Source organism: Lepisosteus oculatus, chromosome 7 (genome assembly GCF_040954835.1).
Source record: "Lepisosteus oculatus isolate fLepOcu1 chromosome 7, fLepOcu1.hap2, whole genome shotgun sequence".
Classification (NCBI taxonomy): Eukaryota; Metazoa; Chordata; class Actinopteri; order Semionotiformes; family Lepisosteidae; genus Lepisosteus; species Lepisosteus oculatus.
This window is the reverse complement of record NC_090702.1, coordinates 27,052,914-27,080,608: the sequence shown is the minus strand read 5'-3', so window position 1 is coordinate 27,080,608 and position 27,695 is coordinate 27,052,914. Positions and strand designations below refer to the sequence as shown.

Sequence of the window (27,695 nt, the reverse complement as noted above, 5' to 3'; positions counted from 1 at the left end):
AATTTATTTTTTCTTCTTAATGCCTATCACTTCTTTTTTATCAATCAGTTATGATTTAATCTCCATTAAAGATAAAAACAATCTGTATTTTAAGTGTTCTTATTCTGTTGCTTATGTTAAAATTGTTAGTTTTATTTTTTGTCATTTTAACCCTCTTTATCTTTCTCAAATCAAATGGCTCATGCTAAATTGAATACATACCTTACATTCTAAGTGGAAGTCATTCTGTAAAGAGCTTTTAATGTTTTAATGAACAGATATAAATACTGTAGCTCTCATGTCTCCCAGTTCAGTGTATTGTCAGTTCAGTTAATAGGTACTTTTGCAACATCATAAGTTAAACGGAGGTAAATTTCAGATGGCAAGAAAGTGTTCTGTGGTGGAAATCATATGCTTGTATGTAAAATAAAGGATAGGAAAAAATAAATATGTAAATAGTTTGTTTTACTAGTGTCATATTCGTTAAAGTCCTTTGCTTGGCCGATCACTTTCAGAAAGCACATATCTGCAGTTTCAGTAGTCTTCATTGCTGGCTGTAAAATGAGAAATGACATTCTAAAAATGTCTTTGAGAATGGAGAACCATGTAATCCATAAACTAATGTATGTTTAGCTGTATTTTGTATTGTATTAAATGGTCTTTTTAAAATAACTATTAATAGTTTTTACAACACCTTTAAAAGTAGCTTCTTAATGCCCTTTACAGTAACCAAAAAACACAGTTAAGACAAAAGAAAGAAAACATTTATCAAAGTTAGGGGATAACAAAATTAGAACACATAAACACAAGGGATTAAAAACGCAGCTGAAGATACAAGGACCAGACACAGACACCAATTACATAATAGCTTTCCTGAAAAGGAGGTTTTGATTCTGGATTTGAATGTGCTCAGGGTAGGTGACTTTCTGATATCCTGGGGGATAGAATTCTAGGAAGGTAATAAGATAGGAACTGAGATGCCAAACCAAGTAGAACTATACTGTAGGTGAGCATTAGGATTTTGAAATTGACACATAACCTGATAGGAAGCCAGTGCAAGGACTCCCAAGACAGGAGTAACATGATCACTTGTGCTCGACCTGGTCAGGAGCCTGGCTGCCGAATTCTGGACATATTGTCATAACATACAGTAAGTTTGTTCAGCATGGATTTAGATAAGCCAGCAAGTAAGGTGTTGCAGTAATCAATCATAGAAAAGACAATTGTATTGACCAGCTTTCCTGCTACAGTCAGAGACAACATAGGACGTAGTCTGGCAATATTTCTGAGCACAGATCAAATATCACCCCTATATTTGTCAATTAGATTTTCAGATTGAAATTCATGTACAATGCCATCCACAGATAGGGTTACTGCAGTAGCATTACATAGCTGATGGGAGGTGCTGAGAAGCGTGACTTGCAATTTAAATGAAGGAAATTTTGAGTCATTAAGGTTTTTATGCCAGAGATGCAGTCAGAGAGTGCAGAAACAGCTACTTCAGTGTCATGTTTAGAATGGATGTAGATTTGAGTATCATCAGCAGAGAAATGATCATTCACACCATGTTATTTTACTAACTAACCAAGTGGGAACATGTACATACTGTATAGTAGGGGGCCCAGTATTGAGCCCTGAGGAACACCAGACAAAATGAACCCAACTTCAGAACTAAAACCCCCAAGAGAGACAAAGTGTTTGGAATCAGTAAGGTAAGACCTGTTTAAGAGCAGTGGCAGAAATTTTAAAAACAGTCTCAGGACGAGAAAGTAAGATGCCATGATTAACAGTACTGAAATCAATACTGAGGTCTAGGAGGATAAGGATAGATAGAAAAATGGAATCAACAGCCACAATAAAATCATTAGTAACTTTAACAAGGACAGTTTCTGTCCTGTGTAAATGTCTGTAACCAGATTGCAGGACGTTATTTGTAAAGAGCTGGTTGTTTAATTAGCCACCGCATGTTCTAAACTTTTTGCAAGAAAAGGTAGATTGGATATTGTTAAGGTGTCAGAGCCATGTTTGGTTTTGTAAGGCACTCAGTGTCAACTAGAAACTAGAAAGAGGAGAACTGGCAAAATTAGTCATGTAAGGAGGAGGTGTAGTAGTAAGATGCATAGTGGAGAGAATGTGATGCTAGATGTTATCGATCTTGGAAGTAAAAAACTCAAAGAAAGTGCTACAAAGTTGCGATGATGCAGGTAATGTAGTAGCAGCTTTAGCGGTCAATTGATGGTGGAGAATAGGCATCTAGATTGTTATGGCTGTTTTCAGTGATATGGAAGAAACAGCTGGATCTAGCAGACTCCATTGAATCCATGTATTCAATCCTCCTTTCAAAACCGAAGATATACACTTGAGCCAGAAAGATGCAACCTGCATTCTAGTTTGTGGAAAGCAGCCTTTTCTGAATGCAACTGGTCAGTATACCATGGTGCAGAGTGAGTATAGGAGATAGTTCCAGTTTTAAGAGGAGCTAAGGTATAAACAGTAGTCTTCCAGAATATCAGAGTTGGAAATGCAAGATGATGAACAGAATCCATATAACTAGTCTGGTAAATTGATTGAAAGATGCTAAAACTTACAGAGCATAAGGGAAAAGAGAGTTAGACAGGGAATTCTTGATCAAGAGAACAGCCAAGTGACACCTGCGGTAGGTCTAGATAAGTTCAAGTTGTGACCTTTGTTGTGACCTGGACTGAGTGCAAGTGTTGTTTGAGACCAAAGCATTCTACAAAGTTAGAAAGTCATTTTCTATGCTGGAAGGCTATGATGCAAAATCACCAAAAATAAATTATTAAAACAAGCATAACAGAGACAATAAATCAACAAACTCACCTAAAATGGCATTATTATGCTTGAAGGGTCTATAAACTGTAACAATGATTGTAGAATGTTGAATATCTTTTCACTATGCCTATGTGAATCTCATTTCTACTGCAATATTGACAAAAAAAAAGAAAATTGTATGCTGAAATGTTTAAAACTCTATATTTTGTTTAAACATTTAGCACATTGTCTTGTGTGTTGGAATTCATATATTCTTCATTGGGTGGGTTGCTATGTAATTTCACAGTAGCAGTTAAATAAGGGATAATGCATTAAAAATACTTTAAGACTTTAAATCCTTAAACTACAATGGACTTTAAAATCAGGCCATGCCCAGCAGTGAAGATAAATATTTTCCAGTCATTCTGGATTCAAAAAGACTCCGCTATATGAAACAAATTCTTTTGAGACTGATGAAATAGGAGAATAGTTTGCTCAGTCAATCATTTGATCAGATATGTGATGCCCTACTTTTATTAAATGCAGTGACTGTAAATAGACCTGGCATGCTAAGGACATCAGTTAGGAGAAAATGAAATAAGACAATACATTATGCTGCAGTAGACCCCTGAAAACTGAAAAAAAACCACCAACCTTGTCTTGTTTTGTTTAGTTTTGTTGGTTTCTTTCAATGTTATTGGGTATTTGTATGCATAAACATCTACCAAATGAGTTTGATAACATGTACTCAGGATGTGATCAGACAATCCTTCATATATCTTAGTTTGTTTCACCCACCTTTGAATCTTCTTTGCAGGAAAAGGAAGCCCAGACAGTGAACTCTCATGTGGTGACCATATCCAGTCTACTGCCCTCCACTGCTTATAACTGCAGCGTCACTAGCTACAGCCATAACACACCCAGCGAGCCCACGTTCATCGCTGTCTCCACACGGGGTAGAGGTCTTCTGTTTATAAGCACATAAAACCTTCTTATCATGCATTCTCACACACAATGTCTACAATCAGTATGCATTAATGATCATCAGCTCTCTCCTCCTTCATCCTACTTGACAGAAATAAAATCAATGCTATGTTATGCATGTGTGATGCACAGAAGAAAACCAACACTAAGGTCTGATGGATTTAAATAATAAATACAGAAGATGTTAACACAAATGTAACAAAAGTGTTCTTTCCGGACCCTATGCGGACGACACAATCCGGGGTTGAGTGAGAATACACGAGGGAAAAAGGCATGCAGGAAGCGGAGATGAAGACAGGGGGGCGTGTCCATGGTGTGCTGGTGGTCGGGGGGGTGAGTCCGGGGCAAACGATCTAAAACAGAGTCCAATGCAAAATCCAGGACAAAGGCAAAAGGTCCAAAGCCGGGCGGTCCATCCGAGACTCCCCATTAAAAATGGGAACCGGATCGGAACTGGCAGGGGAAACGGAAACAGGAACAGAAACTTAAAACCATAACGGAGCCAGGCGCATCCAGGTCCCGGGCTCTCATGATACGGAAACCAGTGCAGAGCCCAGATTAACGTCAGCGTTTGGCTTTTAAGGGGGGCTGGGAGGAGGCTGGAACAAGGGGCGGGTGCACAAAATCAGGTCCGAAGTGAAAGAGCCGGAGCACCCTTAAGGGGGAGGGACTACAATCGTGACAACAAAAGCATTTAAAAAACTAAAATGTTTGCCTGAACATGACACAATGTCAAAATTAAAACAATGGAAGATTAGGGTCAGGCATTAACAGAGTCCTGACAGTGTTGACTCATAGATATGATAAGCCCTGGACAGAATGCTGTGAAATGTTCTGCCACTCATTTCCAATCATGTAGTGAAAGCTGAATAGGCTTGGTTGTCTCCAGTTGATAACACTGGTGAGTTGTTCCCATAAATGTTATTTTAGATTCAGCTCCAGAAAAAAGGCTGGCCAGGGCAAGTCTTCAGCATTGTTTCTTGTGCCATTTTAATTCCAGCACTATTGATTCCTCTCTACAACAGCACATTTCCACCAGTCCACTGATTGTCTTGAGCAATAACTCGGTCTGGATATCACTCAACATGATGTCAGATCTGTCGAGGACAAAATGGTATTCATGGTGTTTAAAACCGACCAATTTTCTGTCTCCTGCTTTAGATAAACTCTGTGACACAGAAGACAGCAGTTGTCTCTGTCCTGCAGCTGTCAATATTACCACTGTAGGCACTGTGGTGTCTCCGGGGGAATAGATAAATGTAATAAGTACGAAAGTACTCACACCACACACTCTTCTTTTATTTTTGTGAGTTTTCCTCCCTTTCCTTAGTTTGCCGTCTTCCAAACCAGTCCGCAATCCGTTTTCTCTGTCCTTGTTCAGTCCGTGTTCCAAAAGTTCGTAAGATCCAACAAATCCGCGCCGAGTCCAAATCACAAGCCGTATACCGTTATCCTTTATTTATTCTGTAAATCCGTTGTCCTTAAATCTTTGTCCATTCCAACCAAACTCCACTCTCTTCTCCGAAATGCATTCACCTACTGGCTTCCGCGCCGGTTCACTGTTTCTGGGGCATATATATTTTGTTTCCTGATGAGACCCACTTGCGTCTCGTTGTCTTTCAGACTGAACCCTTTCCATCTGTGGGTCAGCTGGTTTCTCTTAGCGGCCATCGTGGTCAGGTCTAAGTCAAGTATAGTGAGCAGATCGTTCCTAAAATACCTGTCCTGGATGACCCTTCCTCTGGTCCTCTTACAGCACCTAAGCATTCAGATCATTTTTAATGCAGACAGTGTGCTACAGTCATTCTGCAGAGACTTGGTGTCCCTTAAATTCTTGTTCTGTAGCTACTATAGTCTGAAAAGTGATGATAAAAAGTAACGTAGATGGATTTGATGGTCCTGGGCCGGTATTGTGACTTTCTGCCCTGTAAAATGTAGCCTGAGAAAACCTCACAGAGCTAGTTTCCTGGTTCTTTAGTGAGGTGATATTTGAAGTGAACTCAAGTTGTAAAAGAAAATCAGGTATAATGACTCTGGGGTTTAGCAAAGATGTTGCATGTGTAGGGGGATGTCCCCTGTGAATGTATTTTGAATGTCTTTACCTCTGGTCAGAGGATTGTCAAGCCTGTGTTTTTCTTTTACAACAGATTGAACAATATCTTCATGGATATTTTAAAAGCAAAATACATTTCCCTAAGTGCTAATGGATATTTGTCTAATAATAAGCACTTTGTTGTACGTCTTCTAAAAGGGGATTGATACCCATGTCAGGAACAGCCAGTCTTCGTTACCCATGCCAGGCATGGCTTCTCTGTTTCAGCATTAATTACCATTATTAATTGTTATATCAATTCATTCTGAAGATTTTTAATTGAATTCAAATATAAGCACTGAGCGCCTGGCATGTTTACGAACTTACATGAGTGCTAAAACAAATGGACATACATCCTAGCGAGCCATTAATGTAAAATTTAAATCATGTTTAAATGTCATGAAAATAAAATAAGACATGTCCTGATTTTGTTTCACTGTGCATCACTATGTACACAATGTTGTTGCTAGTAAAGGGTCAGTCTTTCTGTTACATTTAAACAATAGTATCCCAAAACTTAAAACATGAAATAATTTATGTGTAGACCATACACTTACAGAAAATATTACTGATAGATGATATTACTGATGGCTTCTCTACTAAAATGAACTGTACCTGCTATTTTATGTTGGATATTGTAAATGTTTTTTTTTTCTTTATGAACAGGACCAGTTTATTTCTTTCGGTCTACAGCAATTTCCTGTGTTTTGCAGTGACAGAGATGAATCCTAACGTGGTAGTGATCTCAGTCCTGGCCATTCTGAGTATTGTCCTGATCAGCCTCCTACTGTTCATCCTCATTATGCTCAGGAAGAAGCACCTTCAGATGGCCAGGTGAGTGTCTGGGAACCAACCAGCCACAACAGTGCAGTTCAACTCAGATTAAGTTATGATTTCAGATAAGAACATAAGAAAGATACTGTACAATTGGGAGAAGATCATTTGGTCCATCTTCCTCATTTGGTTGCCAGTAGCTGATTGAGTCTGGGATTTCACCCTGAGTTCTTTCTCGAAATAATTGGGTATCAGCTTTATCAAATTGACTGAGTAGTTTGTCACAGAATCCTTCAACAACATGTATAAAAAAGTGCCTCTTCTCTGTGTCTAACTATTATGAGGTACTCTCTGTTGTATATATGAATAAATAATAGGATGTCATACTGTTTAAAGTAAATTTCATAATGTTTTATTCTTTTCACTTGTGATCTGAAAAAAGTACAGTATTTTGAACTTCTTAATTTGTGGTTATTTAGTTGGAGCCAGTCTGTCTAAACGCAGGCGTGCAGTCTGTATAGCTAGAAAAGCCAGTTCACCTTTAACAAAACATCAGACACTCATACTGTAGATATTGAATATAATTAATCTTTTTAGCAATCATGTAAGATTGCAAGTAGCTTTTAAAGTCTTGACAAGATGACAACAATGTAAGTACAAAGTTTTTCACAATTCAACAAAAAAAATTAACAATTTAATAGAAAGAATAAAAAAACTAAAAAGAGATATAATTGTATGGTACCACTTTTCCTAAAGAAATATTTTAAAAAGCTTCCTTTCTTTATGAAGAACCTAGTTTATAACTGAAAGAAGTAATACATACTGTAGCTGTTACTTCAATATACTGTAACTAGGCTCAGTTCTATTCAATTTGTATTTTTCCTGCCAAACCACCAGTATATATATTTTTTGTTTGAATTTGAATATATAATTGTTTTTAATTTGAATTCATTGTTATTTTTATTTTTATTATGCTGCAGTGGCACTTATACAACTGCTTGACAAGACATGTCGCCTCATGGTGATGATAGATCCCTGCTCAGAATCTCAGAACAGATTGTGCCATCTCCAGTTTATCTTGGTTGTTAATGAGGGTCACAATAAGGGTCACTTAGCAGAAACCTGCAATTTGCATCCTAATGCCTTTCATTAGGACATCCAAGAAGGACTTCTTTCTGTGCACTCAGTGCTGTGCTGTTTGCTTTGCGCCAGCATTGCCTCTGTGATTGATCTTTCAACTTGTAATGATAGCTGGAGAACCTGTGTCCTATGATACAGAAAAATGTCCTCTGTCACTAAGCACCTTGGTAACCTTCAGATTGATTGATTTAAACAGATTGTCTAACTAATAATTAGCAATCAATCTGAGCAACACCTGTAGTTAGTCTGCTAACTTTTTTTCTTCCTTTATCTGCTTACTCTAAAGTGTAATATGTGTACTACAACAGAAGCTAGAGAGGGCAGGTAGAAAATCATTCACTAAGCTATAGTTTGTAAGGACACATGTAAACACTGGCCTGCAGCTTCTGTTGACAGGGTGGTGTGAGAGAAAATTAACCATTTTTATCTGGGGCCAAATATTGGTCAGTCTAGCTGTGTTTCAGACTCTCTCCGTTGTCATAAAGGTAATATAACCCCAGTAAATCTCCATCCATGGAGAATTCAACATTTTTCTGGTACAGAAAATTGAATATTTTATTTCTCTTCTCTGGCTTTAGACTGAATATTAAAATGGATTCAATATGATAGATTATTCAGACTGAAAGAAAATATTTTGTTGCCAATGCAAATCCTGTATAGCCATTACATTTTGTGTTTCAGTCAACATGTGTATGAACTAGCATCTGCATGACCATAGATGAATATTTATTTTTATTTTGACAGGGTAGTTTATTTATTGTGTGGATGATCAATGATCACTGCCTTTGTGCTTACACATATAATATGACCAGTTTTTGTAATTTCAATCCCCATGGACAGAATACATTGTTAAAGAGCCTCTCATTCAGTACTTAAGTATTTTAAAAGGTTCAATGACACAAAACAGTATGGTTTTTACAACTGGAAAAAAAAATATTTTGTGGTATTATAGCAGGAACAATGTAAGGTAGGACATTTTTCCCATCAGCTGAAACTTTCATAAATTCCAATAAAAAATATGAAACTGGTAAGTTCACATATTAAAAGTCAAGTCTCATTTCTTCCTTTCCTATGAATGATTACTATACAAGCTCTAACATTTGCCATAAAACCTGATATATAGGGGTATTCCATAATATAATTACTTCTATTGTACTGTATATTAACAATAGTTTTGACTCCCAGGGTTGTCTAACATGAATTTGGTTGACACATTAATACAATGGAATTTGTGCATACTTTCTCAGTTTTGCTAAAACATGTGCATCAGACCATGAAAGAACATCCTAACATAACCACTTTTTGCTTTTAGATAGATGCAATGCCAGTTCATCCACAATATAAAGTCAGCATATCAGTTTCCTTTGAAAAGAGGAACCTGGGTACATACAGTATTGCTGATAGAATGTAGAAACTAACAGGGTAATTTCATATTAGTTTGAGCATTTTACAGGATGGGGTGTTTTGGGGGGTTGATATTTGCATTATTTCAACATTCTTTCCTTATTTATTATCTCCTTTCTTTCCTATTATATATTCCAGATTCAATTATGAATAGGAAAGGTTGGTCTCATACCCTGATTCAATGTTCAATGTGACAGTACTTGACTAATAATAATAATAATAATAATAATAATAAACTTTATTTTATATAGCACCTTTAAAGGTGGCTTCTCAAAGCGCTTTACAGAATGACAACAACAATAAATAAGAAGAATACACAAGTTAAAACACAATTACAATATATAGAGGAGACCGTGGATGGTGGTACTAAGAAAAGCAGATGGGTTTTCTAGAGAAGAGGGTTTTGAGTCTGGACTTCAAGGAGTTTAGAGAAGGTGACTCTCTGATATCCTTGGGGAGAGAGTTCCAGAGCTTGGGGCCATTACAGAAGGCCCTGTCACCCATACAATGTAGACGGGCTTGAGGGACAGTTAGGAGACCAGAATTAGAAGAGTGAAGATTGCGAGGTGGGGAGTAGGGCGATGATAGTTCAGACAGGTACTAATGTGCCAAGCCATGCAGAGCCTTATAGATGAGGATGAGGATTTTAAAGTCTACACGGAATTTGACCGGAAGCCAGTGCAAGGACTCCAGGATATTAATAATGTGAACAGTTGCACTAGACCTGGTCAGAATTCTGGCTGCTGAATTTTGGACATACTGCAGTTTGTTCAGAGTAGATTTAGATACCCCAGCGAGTAGAGAATTACAGTAGTCAATTCGACTAAGAAACTCTGTTCCTCTTTCATTTAAATGACAAAACGTGAATCCTTCAAATAAAAAGTTCCTTCTTGTTCAGTTTATCTACAACACGCTGGTCTTTGTTTCCAAACAAAAGACCTGGAGCTGTGGGTGTTGCTGCCTTTTAAACACAAGCTCCAGGGGCAATGGAAAACACCTGTAAGCAATCAATTCATTGAAACCAAGGCCCTCAGCTTCTGGCTATTTACAGTACACTTCTGGTTTGCAGGCTATAGTTGGGAACTACAAATATTATCATGGCAAGGTTAAAGGGGTATGAACGTTTCCATAACCTGGGCCCATTATATACCCCTTCTATTACCTTGCCCCTTATATTTTTACAGTATTGTTTACATAGCTGTAGGTGTTGGCCCTCTGTCTGGGTGTTTCGTTCTTTCTTAAAATTAAGCTTCTAAACTTCAAAACAATTTTATTGTTTTAAAACTTGAAAAACTGAGCACATTGGTACCATTGTATTGCTTCTGAAAGACTAAACTAAACATCTCTAAATTTTCTTTCAGAGAGTGTGGTGCTGGAACATTTGTGAACTTTGCCTCATTTGAAAGAGATGGAAAGCTGCCTTATAACTGGTAGGAACATGTTGCCAATGCATATTACCAATGTTATCTTTTTAGAAAATTAGCCTCGGCCTTCACCATGCTCTGAAGCACATATAGATTAAACTAACCTAATATTCACTTTTTTCAGTTCTTAAGAGATGCTAGAGCTTGCCCTATTTAGTTTCCCGAGTTCCCTGACTTTTGAGGAAAAAAAAACACTTGGAAAGGTTCTATGATTCTATAATCAAGTTACTTGCTATATTAATTAAGGATTCAATTATGTAATGAGTACAGCTGGAACAAAATCCAGCACTTTTTTTCTCCTTAGAACGAGAGGTGGTTTGTTTATTACATTTCAGTGGTGTTTTACTGAGAAACTGTATGCCTTGGAGTGTCCACATATTCAGAGCAAACTAAGAGTATGCAGGCCATACGGTGCAATATTGCTGTGACCACAGTGGCTGTGGAACTACAATTTCTTTTGGGGGGAAGATAAACAGATTAACTACAATTCCAAAAACGTAGAGTCTTATACTTTGTTTCAGTTAACACTCAAGAAAGCTAGACTGAAGGATCTCGACTCGCTCAGTTCTTGTGAAAGACTTTATCGTTAACTGAAAGACACTTACAGTATGAAAGCCTCCGTAATTTGTGGTTGCACTATCTCTGTGCACAGCCATATTTTATTGCCATACATCTTTCAGAAGCCCTAAATATTTATAAACAAATGAAAGAAGCAGTAGGATAAAATGCTGAGTAGCTTTGCGGTAAGTCCACTTTGACTCATCAGATTCAGAAAAACCTTTCACTTCTCAGTGTAAACAAAATGAATTAATCGAAGTATATCCTATTGCAGTGCTGCAGACACAATGAATAACACCAAAAATGTCATAAGGAAAGAAGGAGGAAAGATAATCTAGGAAAAAAGATCAACAACATTCAAGCTGCATGTCTTTGTATTAACCACTATTGACCAACTAACTTTGTTCTTGGGCACTGTCATTGACAAGTACTAACTGAGCACAACTTTGTCCCTACCTGTACCTGTTTTTAATTCTTCAGGCGAAGGAGCATTTTTGCCCTCCTTACACTTCTACCATCCTGCCTTTGGACTGATTATCTTTTGGCTTTTTATTTTAATCCTTGGTAAGTAGCACTTTGTCTTGCTTCCAGACACCCACGCCATTTTAATGGAACAGATCTATGAAGAAAAAAATCTCCTGTCACTCTCCCTCCTTGTGTGCTCTAAGGTCACATTAGCTTTGCCAAGAGCTGTCGGTAGCATTCACAAAGCTTTTAGCACTGCACTGAGCTTGCGTAAGTTGTCAATAAATACAAAATCAAGCTGCTGAATTTTAACACTAACAAGAAAACACTAATAAGAATGTGAGAGCTCTTGCTTTAATCTCATATGGTGCTTGTGAGGCATTACAATGTAACTTTTTTTTTAATTCTGAAAAGAATCTTCTCAGATACAGACTGATATATTATGTCAAAACACATTTATAATCAACGATTGACCCATGAACAGGTAATATAGTGCTGCAACATAATGTGTTAAGCTCCCAAACCAGAGGGATATTGGGTAAAAGCCTTCAGAGACAAATAATCCACTAGAATTGATTCTTGACACGTGGAGTGTATTCTGTGCTTATTCTTATCCTTGATGTAGTTCCTCATTTACAATGTAGACATACATTGTTTAGAGTGTTTAGCATAGATCCTTCTTCTCATTTATATAGTGCTCAAGGGTGCAATCTCTCAAATTGAGGCAGATATGGAACAGTGACTCACGCTGGCCAGGTATGGCTGATTTGTACAGACACTGACTGCCAATCTACCCATGGGGAGTCTCTTTATTAGCACAGTGTACAAGTATGTCTTCATCTTAGATATTTACTGTAGTAAATTCTAAAAGAAATCTGATTAAAGTGCAAAAGCATTAAATGGTTATACAGTAATTACATGCTGTATATGATGGGCTAAAGAATCATCTTCTGTTCTTAATTGAAGGGGCAACACTGCGTTGAAGAAAAAGAAGCTAACAAAGTAAGATTTGTATCTAATTTTATTCATGCATTCATGAAGAAAATTTTATATAGCTGTTTTTTGTGAATTATCAGTGTCTTATCAATTTTTGTGTGGCGGGTAAGCAAAGTGAATTTTTTTTTTAGTCATGTTGAGCTCATTGGTCCTGCTTTCTTTTCATTGTAATGTGCTTGGCATTAAAATGCAATACTAGTTTTAATTGCAGCATTTGATGAATTAGTACAAAAAGCCAAAAGAAAAAATGTTCACCACTGATATAAAATGCAGAAAACATTTGGTATGGAAGTTAAAAAAAAATCAGAGAATAAAAATTAAAATGGTTTGATGGAATGGATGCTTTCTGTAACACGTTCCACACATAGCTGGTTTTATGTTTTCATTTCTTTGCACATTCCACTAACAGATGTTTTTAGAGAAAATAGTCTTTCAATTTCTGATATGTTGTTGGAACTTGTAATATTAACTACTTTCTTTGCAGTATTTTAAATTGCATTGGTGTATTTATTGTTTCTCTAAAATAAAACATTTTGAATATATTGAGATGATGGATTCAGATTATTTAAATGCTCAACAGCAGCAAAAAATCGAAAATAATGTTTCACCTCATAGAGTTTTTAAGGAAAGGTCAAGAAGGATCATAGCAACCAAGGTGTGTCTCATCTCTGCATCTCATAATTGTCCATGACATCATTTCCTAAAGAAATAGGAAATTGTAAACCATTGTAAAGTTCTGCATTCCTACTTCAGTCAGTCAAGTTTCTATTTCAGTTAACTTCTCTGTATGAAGATCCTGTCTCCCTCATACTCAGCCAGTGGTTGTCCCATCTTTAACATTCCTAAACTTTGAGTCATGCTATTATTCCCTGTGACATTATTTAAATCCTCAAAGAGCAATGAAACAATGAAATGATTTCTCACTTAATGATTGTGGAATACCCTGTAAACTAAAAGCTTTATTATAAAATCTGAGGGAAAATAAACACCATTATCTTATCTCCATCTCTAGCCCTGTCCAATTAGACGATTTTGATGCATATGTCAAAGATATGAGCAAGGACTCTGCTTACAAATTCTCTCTGCAGTTTGAGGTAAGAGGAAAAACTTCAAGAGTCAAAACTGAAATAATAATTTTATCCTCTCATTGTCTCGGAGGAAACGATAACACGTAGTTTGTAGATTGGAAATATTGTTAAAATCAGACCACATTATGTCTTTGGAATAAAGGATCAAGCAGAAAGTTTACCTGGTGAAGTCCTTGTTAATCCATCTGACTGCTCGAGAATACTTAGGCATGAATAGAGGTTTTGTAGAAAGTCTTCAGAATAATTTCCAGCTCTTGCTGTGTGAAGAATGAAGGGGAGGACAGCAGAAAGAAGACCAATCAAGAAAACATTTATTGTGAAAGAAAACATTTTTAGTTTTGGTCTGTTTCTAAGTATGATGGCATTTTTTTATAATGCCACTATTTGTTCTTCTGTAACAATATGTACTTGAACAGGAGACGGAACTAAATTATTTTCCAAACTGTCTTCTTGATCACAATGAATCAAATATGACATGTCTGCTTTACAAAAACAAGACAGAAAATACAATGTGAGTTTTAAAAAAATATTGTAGAGGAAAAAATGTCACTTTGATGCATTTCTTTCAAAGTGTCTTTGAAAATTAAAGCCAACTGTAACTTTAATTGAAAACCTCCAATTACAATATATACTGTAAATGGAGACAATGAAATACGAATTTGGTACTGTATATAAAAGGATTAATGTTACGCCTGAAGAAAGATATAATTGAAATATAATTGTCCTGCTAATGTCAGAAAAACAATCTTAGAAGGGAAAACAGGTGATTGATTCCAAGGTGAGATACAGGTATCCTGTTTCTGTTCCCAGGATCTCAAAAGTGTAGGACTTGACATCTCCCATGAAGCAGCTGATTTGCCAGTGAACAGAGCAAAAAACCGCTATACAAATATCCTGCCATGTGAGTTGGAACATCTCACTTCACAAAAACATATTCAACTTGAATATTGTGTGATTCTCAATATTAATGTTAATCTTAGTGTTCATAAATTTAAACTCTACTTCCACTTTATCAAAATAGAATTTCTCAATAGTATTTCTTCAATAATTTTTATTGAAGTTTGCATTCATTTAAAAAGTTGTGATTCATTCTAGTGAAAACATTTTTAGTACAAACTTCTGTTGTAATTTGATGTATTAATGTGTTAACCATAACTAGGTATTTCAAGTGCACAGATGAAACAAGTACTATAGCATACTGCTTGTAGTTTTGTAACAGATTATTGGTCATTATTGGGTTAAAATACATGAGTTACAAAATTGGATATAATTGTATTGGATGAATTTAATAACGTTATTTCTTTGTCAAATGTTTAGGCATTTATACTCTCCAGTGGAGGACATATTTAGTGACATTAAGTGTTTTATGAACAGATTGATGGTGTGTGCTGAAAATGTAATAATATTCCCTGACATATTTCTTTCATTTACAGATGACTTTAGCAGAGTGAAACTAATATCTATGCACAACGATGAAGGATCCGATTACATCAATGCAAATTATATACCAGTATGTGTCATCAAAATATGGTTCTATCTCTTTACCTCTGTGACAGATTGTGCTAAACATTGTACAACAAGATACAGCACGATTATATTAGGAAAGTCTAAAAATCCATTGATTAACTGGGAAGAACAGGAGTTTTGTTTATTACGATACTGACCTCTGCTGTTCCTTTCTGAGTATTTCTGATATTTTTTTTTTACTTATAGTGTCATTGTAATAATTGAGAGTAAAAACAGAGTTTTTAAACAAAACACATTTTGTTTTGACACGAGTGAAACACAGTGCTTACAAAGTTCACTTAAAACAAAAACCACAGCATTACAAATTGTTTTAGACATTATGGTTTTAAAGCCAGGGAATGCCATAACAGACACCTACAGTATATCATACTACAGAGATATACAACTTATCATGCAGAGGCAGATCTGAGAGGCAAGGCACCAAGCAGCAACAGAGCAATGTATCGTAGAGCATATGTACAAATAAAATATCAAAATATGTTTTCATACAGAAATCTGGAATCATTCAATTTAACTTTCGAGAAGGCATATAAACCTCTTCTCTTTCACTTTCACTATATATATTATATATAAAATATATAGTCAGTTTTTCTCATCCAGTAAAAATTATAACAAAATATTGATTTTCATATGAGTATCATTACTAACATTAGAACAAGTAATAGGTTTATTCCATGCTGAAAAAAAGAAGAAAGAGAACACAACGTTTCGGCCGTGGAGCCTTCTTCAGGTGTGAGAGAGACAGGGCAGTAGGCAAAGGTAAAGTAGCAGGAGAACAAAGGTTGAGAGGGAGGAGGAGTGAGAGGCGGGAGCAGGGGACAGAAAGAGAGGCCAATCAAGAGGTGTGAAGTCAGAATGGACGCAGAGAGGTGTGAAATGAAACTTCCAATGAATGGAGAAAATTTAAAAGAACAGTAATCTGTCGTTAAGGGAAGGGAGAATGTGTGATCCTAGCTGCAGAATAATTTTAGTTTCGGTGGTCTTTCTGATGTATGAGTTCGGAAAACCGTCTTTGAGAACACAGACGGAGAGATTAGAGAGGTCGTGGCCGTCAGAGGTGAAATGACAAACAATGGGCTTGGAGAGATCTTTAATCTTCACAGCCCTGACGTGTTCTCTGAAGCGGTCTCCGAGTCTCCTTCCTGTTTCCCCAATGTAGATGGCTGGGCATTTACTGCAAGAGATACAGTAAATAAGGTTGCTGGAGTTACAAGATGCTGTCTGGGTGATCCGGAATTATCCTGAGGGGCCTTGAATGAGTGTGGTGGTGGCTGTGTACTTGCAGGTGATACAGCGAGCTCTTTTGCAAGGGAAAGTGCCTGGTGTGGATGGTTGCTGAGGGCGGTCAAGGGAGCTGTGAACAAGGAGGTTACGCAGATTAGGTGGTCGGCGATATGAGATGATAGGGCGATCAGAAAAGAGGGCCCCAATGGAGGGATCATCCTGTAGGATGGAAAAATTCTGGTTAATGGTCCTGGGGATAGGAAGTGTGTTAGGGTGGCTTCCCTAACAGGAAGTGTGTTAGGAAGTGTGTTAGGGTGACTTCCTATCCCCAGGACCATTAACCAGAATTTTTCCATCCTACAGGATGATCCCTCCATTGGGGCCCTCTTTTCTGATCGCCCTATCATCTCATATCGCCGACCACCTAATCTGCGTAACCTCCTTGTTCACAGCTCCCTTGACCGCCCTCAGCAACCATCCACACCAGGCACTTTCCCTTGCAAAAGAGCTCGCTGTATCACCTGCAAGTACACAGCCACCACCACACTCATTCAAGGCCCCTCAGGACAATTCCGGATCACCCAGACAGCATCTTGTAACTCCAGCAACCTTATTTACTGTATCTCTTGCAGTAAATGCCCAGCCATCTACATTGGGGAAACAGGAAGGAGACTCGGAGACCGCTTCAGAGAACACGTCAGGGCTGTGAAGATTAAAGATCTCTCCAAGCCCATTGTTTGTCATTTCACCTCTGACGGCCACGACCTCTCTAATCTCTCCGTCTGTGTTCTCAAAGACGGTTTTCCGAACTCATACATCAGAAAGACCACCGAAACTAAAATTATTCTGCAGCTAGGATCACACATTCTCCCTTCCCTTAACGACAGATTACTGTTCTTTTAAATTTTCTCCATTCATTGGAAGTTTCATTTCACACCTCTCTGCGTCCATTCTGACTTCACACCTCTTGATTGGCCTCTCTTTCTGTCCCCTGCTCCCGCCTCTCACTCCTCCTCCCTCTCAACCTTTGTTCTCCCGCTACTTTACCTTTGCCTACTGCCCTGTCTCTCTCACACCTGAAGAAGGCTCCACGGCCGAAACGTTGTGTTCTCTTTCTTCTTTTTTTCAGCATGGAATAAACCTATTACTTGTTCCTTTGCAGCCTACGCATGCTGACGCAGCTACCCACCTGAATTACTAACATTAGTACTGTAGCCCTCAAATATCAAGAGCACGGGTATTATCTAATTTCCTTGTTCATTATCTAATGTCCTTGCCTCATATTTTGTGTTGTCCCTCTGGCTTGGGGAAAATGGTCCGGCAATCAACAGTTCAGCACCGATATTCCTAGGGGTCTCTTCTGGTTGGCTTGTTCCTCAATAAATCCTGCTGAATATATACAAATCTTGTGCTTTAGTGGTGCATTGTTACAGTAAATAGTACATTTTTTGTCCCATTCCCTGTCTTTGCCCTCTCAGGGTTACAGGTCTCCACGTGAATATATTGCAACACAGGGGCCACTGCCAGAGACAAAGAATGACTTCTGGAAGATGGTCCTGCAGCAGAAATCCCACATCATTGTCATGCTGACACAGTGCAATGAACGGAGAAGAGTAAGTCCCTTTATCTTCCTTCAGGTTTAAGGGTATGTGATCAACCCCTGAGATCAGCTGTTGTGAGCAGGACAAACTCTCATTCTGAGGGAGCTGGTGTTTTGTGAAATGTGTTCTACAAATGAAGAAGTATACATTTTTGATAATAGACATGACTGCTGAGGAATATGATAGACTCTTGTCGTCTGTGATTGAGGAGGCTATAACAAGATTATGAAGGGCATGAATACGTATTGTTAATTGTTGTTGTTGCAGGTTAAATGTGACCATTACTGGCCATTTACAGAGGAACCTGTTACTTATGGAGAAATCACTGTTGAAATCACCTCTGAAAAGGAAGCCACTGAATGGACTGTGAGAAATTTTAGACTTGGCTATGTAAGTATTAGTTAAACATCAATGATCCTTTGTAGTTTTTATGGCAATTCAGGATTGCCAGTGTGTGAGGTAAACTGAGAGACACCAAGACAGGCACTCCCAAGAGCTCTGTGTCACTCACGGAAGGAAATTCTAATAGTTCTTGAGATTTTTAAACTGTAAACATTTCTTCTTGACTTTTATTAATAAAAACATTAATAAGGTTGATATTATGTTCCTACGTTTACTCATGTTTTTGTATTCCATTATAAATACTTTTTCCTTTTGCAGCATGCCAGTCAGATCTAGAGGTGTACAGAGAGAATATTAAAGTAATCAGATAAGATTTAATATTTGGATTCACTAAGTGATTTGCTGGTTTGTTTTAATTGTATTTTTTGTATGTAAGAAAGCATAGAAGTAAATAAATAATTGTGAAGCACTTTTCACTTATACTACTGTAGATATTATTAACTCTAAGTGTATAATCTCTTTGAGAAATCTTTTTGTATTGCTAGCAATCTAGCATTAACAATATAGTTTTGCAATATACTAAAATAACTGAAAAGTGTTATCTCTTACGTCTGTTTTACTTTTATTTTAACAATACAAAAATATATTTTATCATACAGTGTTTAGTATGTAATATACTCACCTTTAAGTACATCTGAGCAGCTCAGTTAGGGTATATGATTATAACATATATGATTATCAGAAATTGTTTTTGTTGGCACTACTGTATATAGTAAATTCTTCATTAAAATCTTACACATCATGTTATCTCTCACAGCACAGAACTGAATGGTGCTAAAGGGATTTCTGAACTGAAGGGCATTAACAGTATTTTGAATCTCTTATGATTTGAAAGAAAAAAAACGAATTGCTTCAATGCACATTTTTTAAATTTTTTTTGTCCAAAATAAAATGAAGAAAAAGATCCTTAAAATATGCAAATGTTCTTTAAAGTTTTTGGAAAATGTGAAGGGATGCAAGCACACAGTTTTTTTCTTGGAAATGTAATATCATTTTGTATTTTTCATGTTTGATATGTACAGTATATAATCTAATAAACCTTTTCAGACTGGCATGGTATCAAATAAATACATTGTAGACTAGAGTGTAGTAGCAAAACAATATTAAGAGGAGGGTGCATTAAGTAATGGAATGAGTCATCACTACTAATGCTACTTTGATGAGTGTTTATAAAAGAGAGCCTGTAGGACACATTGTACTAGTAATGTTTATTTACATTAATTTCCTGATTTCTCTGCAGGCTGATGAGACACAAGACGTCTTGCATTTAAATTATACATCCTGGCCTGATCACGGAGTTCCAACAGTTAATGCTGCTGAGAGCATTCTGCAGTTTGTGCAAATTGTCAGGCATCGAGCAGCAAGGAGTAAAGGACCCATAATAGTGCACTGCAGGTAAGGTGACATTAGAGGTATGAAATTGCAGAGAGCCACTGCCGTTTCAGTATCGGTCTTTTGAAATATGGCACATTTTCTGGATTATGCAAAGCTTTAATGCAACCAAAAGGACTGCACGCTTGTCAGTCAGCCTTAGGGAACTTTAATTGAGCACTGTTATACAGTAAAATCTCAATATTTATGACTTTTACATTTGCAATTTTGCCTATAAGCTCAAAAGTATTAATGTCATCTGTATCTGCATTCGCTGACCAAAATTGGCATTCATGGGTTGTGCAGTATGGGCATAAATGCAGGAACCCACTTGTGCACCTACATTTCAGAGATCTGCTTCACCTCACCTGCATTTGTCTCTACAGTAAAGGCATACAGTAGCTTGGTTAACAAAGAGTTAAGTTGTTTATGGGTTATGCTTTAGTTATTCTGTTACTGTCAGGAAAGCATTTGATGTGTGTTATATGTAGACCTGTTATGAGAGTAATGCTCATGAATGTGAGCGATGTAATATGAAATTAAAGAAACGTTAAACTGTTCCTGAAGTTTTCATAGTCTCAGTTCTCGCATGTATCGTGGAAAAGGTTAAAAAATGTTATTTAGAACTAAAAATGCTGAAGCAAGAGCATAAATACCATTAATAACATGGTTAATGGGACTAACCCCTGCTCTCCCCACCTGCAGGATATTTGAGTAAATCAGGAGTTTTGCTTATTAATTCAGTAATTAAATTGGACATATATTTTGACATTTTTGATCTGGTAATAAGGTTTGATGCAGATTTGATGGGGAAAAAATTAATATAATGTTATTTTAATGTGTTGAAGGTAGTTTATTTGTATATGCTTGTAGACAAAATTATTTAGTGGAAGTCGAATTCTAATCTCTCACTTCTGCATCCACACTCATAAAACACCCTTACTGCATGTGACACTGAACACTTCTTTTCTAGTACTCAGCATTTCGCTTCATTGCTGACAGACCTGTTTTGCACTCTTTCGTGCTGCTGGAACCTTACTGTTATTGCGTTCCTCTTCTGTGAAGAACGGAGTCACTTTCTCGCCTCTTCAGCATCGACCCTTCAGGGAAACAAGTGGCTCTGCTACCACAAAGTCACCTGCATTTTTCTTTCAGTGCTCCTGATGTCGCCAAGCTTTCCAGACGCTGTGAACTTCTGCAGTAGTTTTATCTCTCCTTTCCCTTTCCTTCTCTCTCTTCTCTCGCTCCATTCTTCTTCCCTCTTTCTTTCCCGTTTCTGGTTGAGGGTCAAAGCCACTGCACATACAGCTCCAGCCTATTTCATCTCTTTCCTTTCCCCTATTCCTTTTTTTACTGTTCCCCCTAGGAGCTCCTGGTCGCTGGTTCCCACTCCTCCCTACAGGTCTGAGAACAATGCGACAGTCGGCGTCCTTGTTCACAGATCTTGCGCACTCTTGCACTCAGACCAAGGTTGCTAAAGTGATGAGTCCCCCCTCACCTATTTATCTCCACCAGGTCTAGTGTCTAGTTGGTATATGTGTTAGCCCTCGACTCTTCTCTCTCTTAAAGCTTTCAGCCACAGATGTGGCTGATATTTCTTGTTTGGGGGTGGTTCAGCTCGGAATGCATTCTCATCTGTTCTGTCCAGCAAGCGGTCACTGTCTTCCAGTTTCCGGGTCACTGCAATGTTTGCTGCTGCCCGCCACAGAATTCTGTTTTCAAGCTAGCCTCGCTAGTTCCTGCTGATGGCTGCTATAGTGTTGCCAAATGTTCGCCAGCTCACCTTTTGTCACCCTAATCATACGTGCTTCTCATGCACTGCGTATACGAATCGACTCCTTCAAACAAGCTGAAGCCCTCATCCTACACTCTTCTTGTTCATTCCACGCTACACACACGTTCTTCTCGTTCCGGTGAAACTGGAGCAGAACTGACTTGCATTTAGGTCAGTATTCGAAATGTGCGCTGGTGTTTTGTGGATTCTTTTGTGGAGATGTGATAGCACTGATCTCCAAACAGCAGTGTCATCTCCTCAGCCAGGTGAGTTAAAGCCAAAGTTTTAACTACGCCACCTCTTTTGTCACGTTATAAAACTGTGGAAGACTCCATCAGCGGCTTGACTTGACTTCCTCTCACCTGCTGGTTGCTGCTGCTCAGCAATTAAGGTTGATATAAATAAGAAGAGAATTAAAGTGTGCTGCTTCTTCTATTTTTTTTTATCTTTTTTTATGATATAGCATAAAAACACATGGAGGAAGGCAAGGGGGAGAGAAAATCAGAATCAAAACTCACCGTAATCATCTGGTTTGTTCATTGCAAAAACATTTTATAAATGCTGAATTATATTCACGTGCTTTGCAAACTTCTGAAGTTGACCACGATCAATGTTTTGTAAGAAACAAATGAAATGCTAATGTAAATGGTAATGTCTCTTTTTGCAGTGCTGGTGTGGGACGAACAGGAACTTTCATAGCTCTAGATCGTCTAATGCAGCACATACAAGAACATGAGTATGTAGATATTCTGGGACTTGTGTCAGAGATGCGATCTCACAGACTCTCAATGGTCCAAACAGAGGTAAATCTGCCTGCTCCTGGCCCAGAGTAACTTTTCTTTAATCCATGCTGGTTACAGGTTGAAATGTTATATTTTAATGCAATTTACCTACTGTGCCTTTGCAGGAGCAGTATATTTTCATCCATCAGTGTGTTCAGCTGATGTGGAAAAAGAAGAAGCAGCAGATCAGTGCTGGTGACATCATATATGAGAATGTCAGCAAATCCTAAATGTGGTATCTTACAGCGTATGTATCAAGCAATGTCGATATATATGCATATGTATATATGTAATTAGAGTAGTTTAGTAAGAAACTACTTACACTGAAGGATAAGAAATTAAAGGGAAACTGCAACACTATTTTTACGTTTCGGGGTTAAAATGAATTGGCATTAATGAGTGCATTTCAAACCACAATGAAACTACCAAGTACATGGTTACATGTACAACCTCCAAGATACACTACAAATAGACAAAGTTTCAATGTATGCATAGCGACATATTGTCATCATAGCCTGTGATTCAGAAGGAGGCAACAAAACCTCCAGTGACACAAAAGCGACCCTATTACATTGGAGACGTGCTTTAGGCCAGGTGAATGTTGCTACCGTATAAATATTAAATATTTTCATGAAACTGACACATACAAGCTGACAATTTTTCAATGCTTTATCTAAGTATTGCAAAAACGAGCAACCTGCCAACCAACTAAAATATACTCAGAATCATTATCTAGTTATGCAAACTCGCTCTATCATTTACATTGGTGGTAATTGTATGGTAAATCACACCTAAAAGAAATTCCAGGAATATCTTTGGAGGACTTGCTGCGCCGTAGCCTGTGCTGTCACCTAAACAGATGATTTGAATGAGTGTGATTGAATTTAATTCATATCGATTTGAGACAGTTTTACCAACAAATACTATTTACTTGTTAACTCAGCATGCAGATCATGTTTGACCACTTGTGGGGTGAAATGTCTGCTACACAATTTGTACTTATTTGATTGTACATCATGCTGAATCACATTGAGCGTGGCGGTGGAACCAACATCAGTGCCCATGCTTATTACTCATCTCTTGGCTAGTTGACAATCCCTTGGAGAGGGAGACAGTTTGACTTTCTGCTGATTCGATTCTCTGTTTTGTGTGCAACCACTATGATCTGGACAGCCAAATGCTCGACAATGAGGCTTCATTAAAAATAGTTGAAGTAGGTACTGTAGCTGCATCAGCATGCATAGGTTGCAAAGGAACAAGTTAAGGTTTATTCCATGCTGAAAAGAGAAGACAAGAAAACACTTCTACTGTTTAGCTGTTATAAGGGAGGAGTTTCTTACATTGCACTCTTTTTCTCTTTTCTCTCTTGTAGATTTAAATGGTTCACCTGCCTTCCCTTGCTTCAGGCTTTACTGTTCGCTTTCAGCCAAGAAAGGTTTTTTTGTTCCAACTGCCATTAATGCCAAAAACAAGAAACCAACAACAAAGAGACAAGAGACTTTTTGTTTGGAGTTGTGGAAGCACTGGAAGGAGCTTTGCCTTAAAGAACCTGACTTGACCATGTTGTACTCGTCCCGCTCCTCCTGTTCTCCTCAGTGCTGGACCAAATAGTTGCCTACAAGGAAGAGAACGATGATCAAGATGGTCAACAACTCACCACTTGTTTAGCGCAACACCTGCCCTTCCAGTAGTAGTGACGTTGCCTTCATCTTCTGAAAATCAAAAAGGGCAATAAGTTATCTCTTTACATACAAGTTGAATAGGAAGTGATTACTGTTAAGGAGGTTTGTTTAGTAGTATGAACAGATTATAATTAGTTACCTTATCTCAGGATTAGTTTAACAATTTTAAAATGTAGTTTCTAGGTTGTAATATGATCATTTAAACAATATGGATGACCTTTTCACACATTAACCTAATTTCACAAACTAGGTTTAGTAGTCACATATTTTGTGATACAGTATACTGTCATTGTACAATGGAGTGGGATGCTTAGTGTGACATGAACAGGCGAAGGAATAACACTGCCACCGAAGTATAGTGGAAACTTATATTCCATAAGGCACAGCAACATGTACTGTATAGATACTGTAAGAATTATATAATGTTGTAGATAGTCTGGGATATTGATGGTGCACTTAGTCTCCTCGAGAAGCTAAACAGTTATGTCTGTTGCCAAATTGCCTTGTCAGTTGCATAGCATGACGACTGCATTGGTGTGCCAAATATAGTTTGACATGAACGACAAACAAATGAACATAGTTCAGTATAACTCGCATGTTCAGAATCTGTGGCAAGTAAACTTTTGATTTGGCAGGTTTTACATGTCAAAAGATCAACTGGAAAGGATGCTGGATAGGCGGAACTAAGCAACTGTTTAAATTAAAGCTACATTCTCCCAAGCTGAACTGGGATACCAGTGAGAATATGTTTAATTCTACTGAGCATCTGTGTTTTTCTCTGTGTATGTTTTGGAGTTCTTGGGATTTATCGTATGTTGTTGATGTGAATCTAGAGACACCCATGTATACCTTTAAAAGTTCGGTTTACACTATTTCTGGTGCTTTTGGGACAAAGAACTAGCAGGACAGAAAGCACTGCAGCATTTTAGGTCTCTTCAGATGGTGTCTTACTACTAGGATATGCACGCACAAACAACACTACTCTAAAAATGAATCATTTAAATGTATAAAATATTAAGTTTTCTTATTTTACAGGCCCTTTCCGTACTTTGCTGTGTGAAAGAAGGCAGATTGAGAGTGCGTGTTCCTCTTATGTATCAATGAAGCCAACAGCAGATGTGGCTAATGTCATTTTGGAGAGCCTCAAGGGCTTACAAACAGTGGTTGGCAGATAAATAAAACACCAACAGGAAGCACAGCAATATTTTGCTGGACCAAAGGGACAGAGTACATATTTAGAGAAGGAGAAAAAAGTTAAGACTTGGGAAAAATTACTCAATTTATCATTGGCTGGAAGATATGTTTGTAGCACCCTTACACTGGGGGATACAGGGTATTTACTGCAAATAAAACATATTTCTCAGAAAAAAAGCAAAATCAGCCTCAATTGATGTTGTGAATGGAAAAATGGATTAGACCAATCATATTTCATGCCTTCTAGTACTAATAAACGAGCCAGCTCATAAAAGAAAGCCCATAAAGTAATTAGGATGATAATGCCACTGTACACGGAGGCAGAATTGCAAAAGGCCCTGGACCATCACATCAGACATATTTCAGAGCTACCCAGGCTGTGCCATTTTCTGGTGGTCAATCTGTCCACAGACATCAGACAAGTGGGCATCTTGTATCACTGCTCCCCCAAGTGGGAGCAGCTGCTGGCCATAAGCTTATAAGAGCATTCCCAAGCTGCTGTAAGAGATGAGGAGTGAGCCAACTTCCTGGTGCTTTGAGTCCCTCTAGCAGTGACTTAGCAAATATTGTGTGTCACAATATTTCACCCTATAGTAGTTTAGATTGCTGCTCAATCCAATTAGCATTCAGCAATTTGTGCAAGGCAGGTATCATCATTGTCTGTGGTGAAAGTGGGAGATATACATACAGAAGTGAAACTGATGTTTTACCTGAAGGAAAGTGGGAAAGTGAAACCACATGATGAGAGTACAGAACCCCTCCAGAAAGTGAAAATGTTTCATACCTCCTGCCACATGGATGCCCTGTCCATGAAAAATGCTATTGCTTGAAGTGGTGCTGATCTCTGAACTCCACTCGCCTTTTCAGTTCTTGTTCATAGTACACACGCCAGGGCATACTGTTTTTTTTAGTTATGGACCACTTTGGGATTTTCTAGCACAGCCTTTCTTAATATCCGCTATAAGCCAGGTGCACAACACCCATTTCTCATAACTTTTTAAACCTCTGTGGTACTGTTCATGCTTTAAAATGCCCCTTGTAATCTTTCTAATGCAATTATTACATAAAGCAGCATGGAATAGTTGTTAGACCTCTGTAACTACTAGATTACTAGGTAGCTCTTCAGTTTGAATGCTGTTGCTGTATTCTTGAGTGATGTACAGAGTTTAGCTATATGAATGGGTTGCAGCATTGCTAGGGGTTTACCTACAAAACTAGAAACATTGGTTTAAAATCCTGAATAACCCCAGCCCTAATTAGTTTTGTTGAGGATATTTAATTTTTAACCAGTATAAAATACAGAAATATAGGCTTAAAAAATGTTATCATTTTTTATTGCCTGTATGAGCAGTTTTACATGATCTATTATCTGAAACTATCCTATAAATTATCATTCACCTCTCAAAACAGAGAAAGATAAATATGAATTCTCTGGAGATACACAGCAAAAAGGCTGTTTTGGAGTGCTGTCTTGACTTTTTGTCCTTCAGGTCTGGTATTATTTATGGTGTCTGGATAAAGAATGCTAAAAAATGTCAGATGCTAATGTTAAACTGAAAGATTGTACTGTAGGCATTTCTTCCCACTGTTTATGTGTAATTTCTTCTGGGTCGAGAATTCAGTGGTGCTTAAGAAACATCCATTTGTTTACTCAGACCATAAAGAGAGATAGCTGTATACTGTACAGGTAGGTACACTTTTCACAGTTCTCCCTACTCGTGTGTCAGATTCCAACTGTATTTGTTGTTGGTGCCATTCTTGTGCATTTTGTCACTGGAAAGATATCTACTGCTTTAAACAGTAGAAATGGTTGCTTTTCACAAAGTTTTAACGTGTTCTTTAAAAAAAAATAAACGTTTGAATATCATTCTTATGAAAAAATAATGTTTTTTTTCTACTAAGATATTGAATGTTTCAGTAATATTTTTATATTACTATAGTGAAAAGGCTTGGAGACAGAAATCATGGAGAAGCAACAAACTAGAGAATATAATCTGTTATCCATGGTTAGAGACAAGTCCTTGGCAAGCTAATTTTTTGACATCTCTACACATAGAACCACTTTTATTAACAGTCTGATGAAACTGATGAAGACTCTTAGGTCCAGCAGGACCCAAACATGGCTTCCTTTTTATTCTCTTAAAATTGATTAAGATTATTTTTGAGAAAAGAAGTTTTATGATACTACACTGTTAAGACAGTTTAACAATTTAACAGATTACACATCTTCAGTTTTCTCATACAGTTATGGATAAAGGCTTTAACATCTATCCTTTGTATGCAAATGTTATTTTTAACTCCAGTTTTGTTACCAATATCAAATCAATGTTCAGAACATGCTCAAGTAATCAAGTGAACATTTTTTAACTTTTTCAAAAATATGTTTATTTTTTGTATGTTTGGATTTGCATTCGTTTTTTAAATCGAAACTTTTCATACATATTAAAGTACCCCTTTGTAGT

At 37.4% G+C, this 27,695-nt stretch overlaps 1 protein-coding gene across 4 annotated transcripts in view; it reads left to right on the top strand.

The window, feature by feature from the left end:
- The window catches only part of ptpro (protein tyrosine phosphatase receptor type O), a 68,072-nt gene extending 40,972 nt beyond the window's left edge, over positions 1-27,100 (top strand). For 2 of the 4 annotated variants that reach the window (XM_015352985.2, XM_015352984.2), the window contains exons 14-27: positions 3,569-3,707; positions 6,541-6,661; positions 10,507-10,575; positions 11,608-11,691; positions 12,559-12,594; positions 13,601-13,682; positions 14,487-14,577; positions 15,110-15,186; positions 17,906-18,040; positions 18,296-18,418; positions 19,671-19,825; positions 22,243-22,378; positions 22,483-22,604; positions 23,730-27,100. In XM_015352985.2, the coding sequence (XP_015208471.1) occupies positions 3,569-3,707; positions 6,541-6,661; positions 10,507-10,575; positions 11,608-11,691; positions 12,559-12,594; positions 13,601-13,682; positions 14,487-14,577; positions 15,110-15,186; positions 17,906-18,040; positions 18,296-18,418; positions 19,671-19,825; positions 22,243-22,378; positions 22,483-22,587 (1,353 nt within the window). In that variant the 3' untranslated portion in view covers positions 22,588-22,604; positions 23,730-27,100. The remainder of the gene's footprint in view (positions 1-3,568; positions 3,708-6,540; positions 6,662-10,506; positions 10,576-11,607; positions 11,692-12,558; positions 12,595-13,600; positions 13,683-14,486; positions 14,578-15,109; positions 15,187-17,905; positions 18,041-18,295; positions 18,419-19,670; positions 19,826-22,242; positions 22,379-22,482; positions 22,605-23,729) is intronic. The other 2 variants (XM_015352987.2, XM_015352986.2) reach the window with 1 other exon arrangement.
- Positions 27,101-27,695: the final 595 nt, after the last annotated feature.